Source organism: Hypomesus nipponensis, chromosome 8 (assembly GCF_054491055.1).
Source record: "Hypomesus nipponensis isolate SF chromosome 8, ASM5449105v1, whole genome shotgun sequence".
NCBI classification, from domain to species: Eukaryota; Metazoa; Chordata; class Actinopteri; order Osmeriformes; family Osmeridae; genus Hypomesus; species Hypomesus nipponensis.
In genome coordinates, this window is record NC_140368.1 from 10,441,420 (window position 1) to 10,452,605 (window position 11,186).

At 46.0% G+C, this 11,186-nt stretch overlaps 2 protein-coding genes across 5 annotated transcripts in view; one reads left to right on the plus strand and one right to left on the minus strand.

Annotated features, from left to right (window-relative positions):
- abi1a (abl-interactor 1a) overlaps window positions 1-5,454 on the plus strand; it is a 32,246-nt gene extending 26,792 nt beyond the window's left edge. For all 4 annotated transcript variants that reach the window (XM_084702662.1, XM_084702666.1, XM_084702663.1 and 1 more), the window contains 4 exons: window positions 26-316; window positions 2,156-2,242; window positions 3,667-3,861; window positions 4,208-5,454. In XM_084702662.1, coding sequence (XP_084558788.1) covers window positions 26-316; window positions 2,156-2,242; window positions 3,667-3,861; window positions 4,208-4,383 — 749 coding nt within the window. In that variant the 3' untranslated portion in view covers window positions 4,384-5,454. The remainder of the gene's footprint in view (window positions 1-25; window positions 317-2,155; window positions 2,243-3,666; window positions 3,862-4,207) is intronic.
- Window positions 5,455-6,259: 805 nt separating this feature from the next.
- On the minus strand, window positions 6,260-11,099 carry pdss1 (prenyl (decaprenyl) diphosphate synthase, subunit 1). Its single transcript, XM_084702667.1, has 11 exons — window positions 10,931-11,099; window positions 10,279-10,337; window positions 10,053-10,185; window positions 9,817-9,947; window positions 9,359-9,500; window positions 8,994-9,105; window positions 8,567-8,676; window positions 8,373-8,453; window positions 8,137-8,250; window positions 7,795-7,875; window positions 6,260-7,447 (listed from the first exon to the last, which is right to left on the minus strand). The coding sequence occupies exons 1-11, from the start codon at window positions 11,081-11,083 to the stop codon at window positions 7,307-7,309; spliced, it is 1,257 nt and encodes a 418-aa protein (XP_084558793.1). The 5' UTR covers window positions 11,084-11,099; the 3' UTR covers window positions 6,260-7,306.
- Between the last annotated feature and the right edge of the window lie 87 nt (window positions 11,100-11,186).

Here is an 11,186-nt window from a genome sequence, read left to right on the forward strand (position 1 = left end):
CCCCTCCTCTCCCTGGTGTTTCTAGCGGTGGCCCCTGGGCCAGGTTTGGGTCCCATCCCCATGTCCCAGTTTGGCACCATCTCGCGGCAGATCTCGCGGCACAACTCCACCACCTCCTCCGTTTCCATGGTCTCAGCCACGGGCACCTATCGCAGGGCTCCGTCAGTCACCTCCCAGTTCTCCCTGCAGCAGCAGCAGCAGTTACAGCAGCAGCAGTTGTTACAGCAACAACAACTACAACTACAGCAGCAACAACTACAGCAGCAACAGCAGCCTCATATGAATGGGGGTACCCTGGCCTACACCCAGAACTCAAGTAAGACACCGGCATGTTGACGTGTGTTCCCTCCCCCCCCCCCTCCACCACCACCATTACCCTTGAGTTTGTATGACCGTTAGCGACCACTGGCTAGGTCCGAGAGGGCCGTTGAACTCCACAGAAGCTTATCTCTCCGGTGACTCCAGTCACGCCCAAACATAACTTCCTGCTCAGTTTGGAAAAATGTCCCACCCGTCTACATGAACATGACATCCACATAGACATCATCTTCATGCCAACATTGGGAGTTTGTTTTCTGTGTGTGAAAAGGCACAGTCATCTGTTTCAGAAGGTCAAGTTGGCCTTCTGATATTGACTTCCTCCCTCCCGAAAGTGCAGGTTAAGGATTTTTCTCCGCTGGCTGGAACATCTTTAGCATTGACGCAGCACGCCTTGTCCTTGCTTGCTCTCTGGATGCAAAGCAGCCAATCAATATCCGCAGAACAAGCAGACGCAACTTTTGAAGCGCCAGGTCTGAGCTCCTGTACATGCCTTGGTTTCCTCCTCTGCCATCAAACGCAGTAGCCGGCGTCTACAAGGTGACTCCCAGCTCAAGGTGCTCACTGTTTAAGCCCTGGGCCTATTTCTGGTTCAGTCCTGCTTCCCCCTCAGCCCCAGAGGAGTAGACATGCTGTCTGTCAGAGAGAGGACGTTTCAGCTGGAAAGGAGGGGAAATCTGAACCTCCAGCCACGCGTGTCATTTTGAATAAGGCTTCGTCCACTCTAGCCCGCTTCCACTGCACCACTGTTATGGGAAACGGTGCTGTGGCCTATCAACAGGCCTCAAGAGTAAGCGGTCTGCGTTTGACAGCACGCTCGCCTAATGCAGGGAAGGGGAAGCATTTGACAAGTTCAGGAACCCAAGTTACCAAGCAGATTACCATATTACATGTTTCGATGTTTATGGGGGCTGTTCATGTGGCCTAGCGGGAGGCTGTGAGTATTCTGCTGAGTCACAGCCTCTTCTTTCTATATGGCGTGGGTTCTGGGAAGGGGGAGTTTCCTAGAATAACTGGGGAACCCAGGGTTGACAAGGGTGACTTATTGAAATATATGTTTTGGGGCTTTTTTCAGCTTTATTGATAGGACTGTTGGAGAGAGACAGGAAAGCAAGGAGAGGAAGTGGGGTGGGGAGGAAATGGCATCAGTTGGATTCAAACCCAGCATAAGCCTTAATCCTACGCGCTCTTACCGAGCGGCCCCTGTAGCGGGTGTTAAACACTGACCCTGCCCTCCAATCCACCACATGGATTTAAGAGCATAGGATTAGTGCTTGGACATGTTTGAACCAGCCACTGTGCTTTTAACGTGTCAGAGGACACAGATGCACGCTTGAGGTCACCTGACAGGAAATGGGACGAACACCACCGAAGGAATTGTGCGTTGAGCCCCCTTCAGGCTGAATGCTGTCATTCCAGTCGTCTCGATCAGCTTGCCACCAGATGCAGGAAACGCCTGAGCAACAACAATCAGCCCTAACCCTCGTGTGATCTTTCAAACCACCAGATACCATGATATAGCTCCACTTTGACCCCGATAACACTTCACGTCAAGCCCCTTGTCTGCTTTTAGCCACCGTCAGCCACACCGATTATACTGGCGTAGAACTGCACAAGTCCACAAAACTAACCGTTCACAGTGCATCTCCCTGCGTGTGTTTCTTAATGCCGTGTGTAGACTGGGCTGGGTGTCACTGCTTTGCTGTCACTCTTCCTGTTTCGTGATCTGGGTGACTGATCTCTGCTTCTCTCCACCTTCTCTCTCTTTTTTTCTTTTTCCGTGCGCTCGTGTGTGTGTGTGTGTGTGTGTGTGTGTGTGTGTGTGTGCGGGCTCCAGTGTCTATCGCTCCCCCGCCACCTCCCATGCCTCAGCTCACTCCCCAGATTCCTCTCACAGGCTTTGTGGCCCGGGTGCAGGAGAACAGTAAGTCCAGCAGCCACACCCCCCCCTCGCCCTCCACCTCCCCGCTCTATACCATGTAGAGTAGACCCACCTTCACCACCCCCCCCCCCCACCCCCCCCCCCTCGCAAGCCACTCTGCATGCTCAGTATTACCGTCTGCATGTGTCTTTTGGTTTGTGTCTTGTCTAGAATACCGCCATCGCCATCCACTCCTGCATCAACGACACGTGTCCAGATTCATGCCTTATGCCATTGACCACCACAGCTTCCTTTGAAGGAACACAGTGGATACTGTATTCCTGAATGGAGTTGGGCAGTTGAAATGAATGCTGTTGGTTTTTGAAATGAAGTTTTTTCTTTTGTATGCAACACTAAATAAGCTGACACTGCTGTCCCCTGACAGATTGATGTCATGAGCCATTGGCGGAACTGCAAGGGCACTACTTTATACTGTTATTTCTCAGAAACCAAAAAAGCTTGGTTGTTTCCAATCAAATGAATGACGTGAATGGACTGTTCAAGGCCATGGCAATAAGGCATGATCTCAGACACTACCCCTTACTCTCTTACATTATTTCTGAGGCTGTTTAACGCTTGACTTTGGAGTTAACTCCTTAATGAAGTCTGTTAATCTTCCTTTTTTTATATTGAAGACCAATGCTTCACACCATACAGCAGATACACTTGTGTTGACAGTGCAGTTTTGCACGCGTCTTTAAGAAGAGCTTGACCATTTATGTTCTTATAGCAAAGTGCACCTTGCTGCCCTCTACTGACAGCAGTTCACCTTCAAAGGTCTTGGGAACATGGGCTGTATATTGTGGATCTTCAACCATTGTTGACATGGATATGAATCATTTCCACTGCCCTCATGAAAACTTGATGTGAAAGTCTGTCCGTTTTTCAATTCCAAACGATTGAGAATGGTAGCTTATCCAATAACAACAATCCTGCCTGTCCTTCTCATGCAAACTGAAGTTAATAATGCATGACGCTATACATGAAATTGGGACACGTCGTAATCCCAAGAGAAGCAAATGGAAATGGAAAACAAAACGCTTCTTCTTCCAATCTCATAGCGTGCATGAGGACACAGTCTGTTGTATCCCAGATCCCCAGAGAAGGAACTTCGGCTCAATCCTAACCAGTGAGCCAGAGAAACCCAGAACACTGCATGCCGGCAAATGCATTGTGTGTTTACATCTCCAAACCCTCCGTCTCAGTCCTTGGTGCCACATGCCACGCCCACAATTGCTCTGCATGGACCCTTCTAACCCGTCTGTCCACACACTATGGGTTTGGTTGCATGCACAGCCCACATGCTGTCGAGTCTGAGCCTGGACACAGAACATTCAGGTGCTCACGGCACACCAACGGCCCTCCGCTCAGTCCAACGCTGCTAACCGGATCTCTCTCTCTTCCCCCCCCTCTCCATGACCGAGCAGTCGCCGACACCCCCACTCCCCCTCCGCCTCCCCCCCCGGACGACCTACCCCTGTTTGACGAGGCTCCGCCCCCCCCGCCGCCGCCGCCGCCCCCCCCGGTAGACTACGAGGAGGAAGAGGCGGCGATGGTGCACTACAACGACCCCTATGCCGACGGGGACCCCAGCTGGGCCCCCAAGACCTACATGGAGAAAGGTAGCACTCTCCCCTGTCACCTCACCAGTATCACAATCAGAAGGGATTTGATTCGCCATGAATGTTTGCACAGACAGAAGTTTACTTTGGCAGGGAGGTGCATACGTTAAACATATAGGAATATTGAAACTTAAATATGTGGACTAACTATACAAGTCACTGGCAAGTCAGTACACTGGTGAGTCAGGTGTAGACTGTATTTTGTGACTATTACAGTAGTTTCAAATAAGGGTATGGACCTCTCTGATGCTTCGAACCGCCAGTCCATCTGTGTCCCCTGTGACTAATCTGCCAGTCCGGCTGTGCCCTGTGACTAATCTTCTCCCCTGGTTGGTCTCGCCCCTAGTGGTGGCCATCTACGATTACTGCCAGGACAAGGACGACGAGCTGTCCTTTATGGAGGGAGCCATCATCTACATCATCAAGAAAAACGACGACGGCTGGTTCGAGGGCATCTGCAACGGCGTCACCGGCCTGTTCCCTGGCAACTATGTTGAGTCGATCATGCACTATGCCGACTGAAGGGACCCGACCACAGCATATTTATTCAGGCATATCTTTTGAGACCAATAAAACAGATCTGACCCTACGAAGTACAGAACAGTGCTTTCGTTTGACAGAATTACAGAATGTTTTTACCACCCCCCCCCCCCTTTACTGTGCAAATGACTTTCAAACAAATAAATTAATGTACTTGTATGAGTGTGATACGGGTGGGTCTGAGACAATATAAAATAAACAAAGTTGCTTACATGATCAGACTACAAACTAGAAGAGCATTTTGCAGTCTCCAAAGAGGGTGACACTAGCTGAAGGATATACATCCAGACTCCCATATTGTCCACATATGCACAAAGTTTCATGTTTATTTTACTTTCCCTATAATTATTCAATGAGAGTATTATGCTACGCAGAACAAATGTTTTCCCCCCAGATGTGATACAATGCATATGCCGGCTCTGAGCATATCATTCAGTTGAGTGTCATTACTGATAATTGTACAGGATATAATGTGCTCTACAGCCAATTGGATGTCTGTAGTTTTAAATTCAATACATCTCAATCCCCGTATCTTACCCAGTCTGAATACCACACACACATCAGTCAAATATGTCCCCCCCAACAGAAGGGTTTTAATCAAGGTTTTACCATATGGTGCCATTTCACTATCAAGATTGATCGATTTTGAAGTTTGAAGCTGTTTGAGTAGCAGCATTTTTTAATTTCACCCAACCGGTTATACTTAACATTGTCTTGGTGTAAAGCATGCATACAAAATTCAGAGAAATGTGTATAACCTTTGTTTTATGCCATTATAATTCTATTATGTTACGTACATGCAATTTAGGTTTTATTATAATGTTGAATCACTGATTTGAGACTTAAACAATGTTTATGGTATGTACTTAAACATTTAATATTAAGTGTACAAGATGATTTCTTACATCTGATAATATTTCAGGTCAAGTAGTCGTTCTGAGTATAAAAGTCTCAACTTGTGAACATCTCCCCTGTTTCTCATCATTGTGTGTAAACACAGTTTAGGGAACATGTCAACATGAATAAAGTCTTACTAATCTGAACAAAATGGAATATCTGTAGATAGCCTACAGTTTTTTTTTTATGCTATTAAGTATCTAATGTTAACGATCGATAATGGAATATGATAGATTGTAAATTATAGTGTTTCTGGGCTCAATTCTCAAACTGTTTTGTTGTTGTGTGCATAAACGCTCTGCCGGTTTTAGAGTTCAGTGCTATAAAGGAGACCGATCTGACAACGTATACCTCCTTCACGTCCTGAAGAGCAAGAATAAACAAATGTATACTGTAGCTCTTCTTGTTTCTCCACTGTCATCATTTGAATCTGGTTTGATAACTCAGGTCTGGAAACCATCTTGATGCCAAGTGGTTTCCTTCCTTATTGATCCAGAATGATTCCTCTCACTTTGTCTATACTCTTCAAAGCTCTAGTATACCTGTGTTTTACCAATCTGATCGATTAATGGCTTTTTAGGTTGGTGTTTTTATTTTTCTCATGTAAGGTTAGAATGGAACCTTACGCTTGAGTAATCAGTTTCCTCATTCCTGATAGTCTTTCCTGAATGGACTCATGCGACACAGGATTAACTGCGCTCATCAATGTCGACCCTTTTCAGGATATTGCTGCCAATGCCTTGAAACTTCTGTCTGTGTGCTTTGTTATATCAAAGGTATAGAAGTGTTCCTGCTCAGTTTCACAGGTGAAAATGTTGAATACTCGTCTTGCTCTCTCTGCCCTTAATTTGTATATATAATATGTTAATTGAAAAAATTAATGTACAGTCTTTTATAATAAACCATTCTATGAATAATGTGGCGTGGTCCGTGCACATTAAAAGACAGGGTAAGGCTTGACTTAAAAAATACCTTTTTTTAATTATTTGAGTATGTGTTCATTTGTGGATGTTAAGGCCTTGGTTGTTAATGAGCACCATGACATTTGGCCTATATGGTGAGGACGGCTCATGTATAATAACTTAACGCAGATCCATCAAACACCTAAACGACAACAACGATACTCTGTTTTCCAACTTATCTGGAATTACAATGATTCTACAGTGCCTAGCCTGCCCCAAACCTAGCCTGTAATAAAATCAACCCTCAATGAGAGAGAAGTGTGCTAGATTGAGGTACAGACAATTGCCTTTTTGTTTTACAGTACTGTATACAGTGATCATAATATAATGAAACAATGCCCCTCACCCCCCTCCCCTCCATGTGCTCCAGAGGCTAAACTTCACAGCAGTGTTATAGGATTCATTAAATTATTTTAAAAAATCTTGTTTGAGGTGTTGGTAATTGAATCTAAATGAAAATAAGTGGGGCTCCCTTCCTAGATGTGACAAACATGGGAGTCTCCTGGTTTTCCTGGAAACAACAGAGTATAAACAGTTTTCAGTGACACCTGCTGGACAGGAGGAGAGAGGGAGACGTGGAGTAAGTGCTGTGAAGTAACCGATCGATCAGAGCTGAATTCACAGTCGCGCCGTTCAAACGTCGAATCAAAGATCGCACGATGGTTGTGCAAGACAACCTGCACTCGTTAAGTCTTTCAGAAACGTAATTCTTAATTGTTTTACGGAACCAGTGATCTCATATCTTCCTCTTCCCTGGATCAGCCTTTCTCAACCCTGGTCCTCAGGTCCCCCTGCCCTGCATGTTCTAGATGCTTCCCTCTTCCGACGCAACTGATTCAAATAAAAAGTTGTTAATCAAGCCTAACAACATCCCATTTGTTTGGACCAGGTGTGTTGGAGCAGGGAAACATCTAAAGCATACAGGACAGTGGGCCCTGAGGACCAGGGCTGAAGACCACTGCTCTGAAGCGCTGTCTGGTAGTGGTGGGGGCGGGGGGCTGCTTTCCACAGGTAGCTGCCTGAGGTGAAGCCCCGGGCGCCGGGCCTCACTTGTCCCGGGTGAGCACCAGCTCTGTGAGGCGGATGAGGGCGTCTCTCTCTGGGGAGGGCCTCAGCATGCTGACCTGGCGGATGGCCTCCTGGCAGTAGCGCTGGGCCAGGTAGCTTGTCTGCTCCACCCCGTCACTCTGGAGGGAGGAGGTATAAAAAATACAATAATAATAAATATACTATACATAATACAAATATACTGTGTGTATGTATGTATGTATGTATGTATGTGTGTGTATATGTATATATATACACACACACACATACATACACACACAGTATATTTGTACACATTACTCTGCGGTACATTCCAAAGCAGGGTGAATTGCTTCATTTATTTCGACATACTAACCCTGCGATTGTGTATTTTTTCTATTTCCCCACTGATATGATGACATACAGTATATGTGTAACTGGCGTCCAGAGTGACAGAAGTCTGCGTGCATCAGAGGCACTCAGAGCGGCAGCTCTGCTGGAGCCGTACCTGCAGGACGTACTGCCAGGCCCGATCCACGTCTCCACTGGTGCTGAACCTCCTCATGATCATGGCGTGCAGCTCCGGGAACTACAGACACAGACAGGTAAACGAAGCCTCACGTCAGGCACAAGCACATTCGAGCATTATGTCGTATGTTCTGTGCGTAAGTAACTACGATTCCGATTCACAATGACCTGAGACAGGATATAGATGCTGGCAAAGTAAATGATCATATGCATGGGATAGGACTGAGCTTATACTGGGAAATGGCAGCATTGTTCCTTATCTTCTTCACAGTTCTCAAGCCTAGACTAGCTCTAAGAAGAGCATACACACACATACACACACCTGTTGACAAGCAAATAGAACTGGTCCAGTGGCCAAGCCCAGCTTGAGGTCTGTAGCGGAGGGTTTTCCTAACTGGCTAGCACTTGACGTGAAGTCCAGCACATCATCCACCAACTACAAACAGGGAGATCATGCGAGAAGCTTAATACGGCAAATATTGTCCAATGATGTGTATTACACATCTGACTACGTATGTGGGTGTGCAGGCAAGACACGGAATTCCAGAACCCTTGTACCTGAAATGCGATTCCAACGTTGCGACCATACTGGAAGGCTATTTCATGGATTTCAGGGTCAGAGTTCACCAGAATGGATACCTTGAACAGAGCAGAATAGAACAGTATGTCAACACACACCAGGGGGTTCCGTCTCAAGAAAGTCTGTGACTTTCTCATGTGCTTGTATTTGTGTGGAGATAGAACGTACATACTGCTTTACAGCTGTTTGCGATAAGACTCGCGGTCTTCTTGAAGGTTTTGTCGAGGTAGTGCTTGAATCTCTCGTTCTCGTTTTCCTTGGAGCCTAGCTGCATGAATTCACCTTGGAAGACGGATCAACACAGTGAAGTTCAATCAAAGGCAGCTAATCCTAATGAGCGTAACAGTAGGGTTCTCTCTAGAGCAGTGGTCTTCCAACCCTGGTCCTCAGGGCCCACTGTCCTGTATGTTCTAGATGTTTCCCTGCTCCAGCACACCTGATTCAACTGAATGGTCAGCATTAGGCTTCTGCAGAGCTTGATAACAACCGATTCATTTCGATCAGGTGCGTTGGAGCAAGGAAACATTTGAAACATACGGGACAGTTTGAGGAGCAGGGATGAAGAGCACTGCTCCAGAGGGTAAAGAGAGCTTGGTTACCTCGTACCAGGTCCTCTATAACCTGCGACAGAACAGACACCACGGTGTTGTTTCCTATACGGGCCAGAGCCATGGAGGCTGCAGACAGGATAAAGTCTCCAGCTAATATAGCCTGGGGGCAGACAAGAGAGGGCATGAGGTCCATGATACCAAGACTATCTAGACCAGGGGTCTCCAACCATGTTCCTAGAGAGCTACCAACATACATTTAACATAATTCAAATAATTAGCTGGTTGATCAGGAAACTAGTGTTGAATCCGGTTGGTGGTAAGGTAGCTCTCCAAGAACAGGGTTGGATGCCTGCTGATCCAAACCTTACAGAAAGCCTCCCGTCAACACAGACGGCTCCCGTGGCCACGCCTACCTTCCTCTCGCCCCACACTTCGTTGATGGTGGTCTTGCCCCGCCGCTTGTCCGAGCCGTCGATGACGTCATCGTGGACCAGGCTGGCCGTGTGGATCATCTCTGAGATCATGGCTATCGACCTCTGTCCGGGCAGGAGATCTCTGCACGCCAGGAGACAAGACTGTCATCAACAGGATCATCAACTCCATCTCATTTCCTACCAGTCCTGATAAGCGCATTGTTTTATGACAGCAGTCATGACTTTTACAGTGCTGGCGAAGACCTTGTGCTTTGCAGAGCGCTTGGGTGTGTAGGTGTGGTCTTTGAATTGTATCGATGTATACATTACTTTCAATGTGTTCAAATGTCATCACTGATAATTAGATAACCCAACTAGACAGTGGGAATGAGATAGAGATAGCCCAACTGTACAGTGAGAGTTAGTCCAGGACAGTTAGACCAACACTGAAGTCTTACCCGTCCTTGTGGCTATGGAGGTTGCATGCCCGAGCCATTAGCACTACTATCATGGGTCGGAAGGCCTTGCCCTTCCCGTCAAAGTAGTAATCACACAGGGACCTAAGCTCTGTTTTAGACACAAAGAGCTCCTGAGACACACAGGAAAAATGATGGATATTTATTCTTGTGGATTGATTTGAAAAGGTTTTCAGTTTTGTAATATTTATACTATTATGGCCCAAAGCAAACAGTACCTTCTTGATGTCGTCGTATAAATGTTTCAAGTCTTTTTGGGCTAGTGTAAATGGATCCTTTAGCTTAGCGTCACTGTGTATTCTCTGACAGCAGTGAAGGCTTGGTGTGGGGTACAGCAGTCTTGATTTGTGCCTGGAAAAAGACAATCATACAAGGTAAGGAAAATGTCAACATATTCACCAACACTGTACAACCAAAATATAGCCTTTAAAAAGGGACTTTTACCTTGTCAAAGCTGAATTGTTTTGTTGATTCATGTAAACAGGCCTGGTCGTTGAACTACCCTAAAATAAATCAACGTATCATGTCACAAAAAAATGTACTTGTTGAATAAGAACAATCTTTGTTGGTCTGATTGTAGGGAAACACTTGACAACTTCTGCTTAATGCAGAATATATATGCATATAGCACTGAGAAAGTTTCACTTGGCCAAATAAACGTGTCACAAGTTATCAGGGCAAATGATTTCTAGCTAAGAGGTTTCTGCCAATGCTCTACAAGTCAAGGGTGAGGCTTAGTACAGGGTTATAGCCAGTAATGACAAAAACAGTCTTGACCTTTACATAGAGAATGCATTACATGCTGGTCACAGCTAGCTAGCTGAACCTGTATGAGAATCTCAAGTCATATGGCTAGCTAAATAGCTATGCAATGTGTACAATGTCATTCATTCAAATCAACAACGTAAAGAAAATGATATTACGATAACGAAATTGACTTCATAGCAATCCAACTATAAACCAAACAATACTTTCTTTGGTATGATCCAGTTAGATAGTCACTGACAACCACATTTTAACCAGCATACTGGTTGACCTTCTTGGCGAGTTTGACAGCACGCCCTAGTGAAATCTTAGCAGGTCTTGTTCACGCTACCTGGTTTCCAAAGCTAGACAGGGAACATGTTCCTCGGAGCGACGACGCAGCATACGCGGCCGTCAGCCTGTTAGGAATACATATTGTCTCCAGTAAACTTATGCCATAAGAGCTTGAACTCCATCTCCAACAGTACCGCCACTGAACCGCCATGTTCAACCACACTTATCCATGGACACAGGATAGGTTATAAAAGTGTACCGGAACCGGAAAAACGCAATTATAGTAGATGACGTTTTGACCACCAGGAAGTTAA

Coding starts and splice junctions, on each gene's coding strand:
- pdss1 (XM_084702667.1), bottom strand. CDS start 11,083: ATGGCGGTTCAGTGGCGGTACTGTTGGAGATGGAGTTCAAGCTCTTAT. Junction 9,948..10,052: donor TATACGACGACATCAAGAAG/GTACTGTTTGCT, acceptor TGTGTGTCTCAG/GAGCTCTTTGTGTCTAAAAC. Junction 7,448..7,794: donor CCTGGCAGTACGTCCTGCAG/GTACGGCTCCAG, acceptor TCCTCCCTCCAG/AGTGACGGGGTGGAGCAGAC.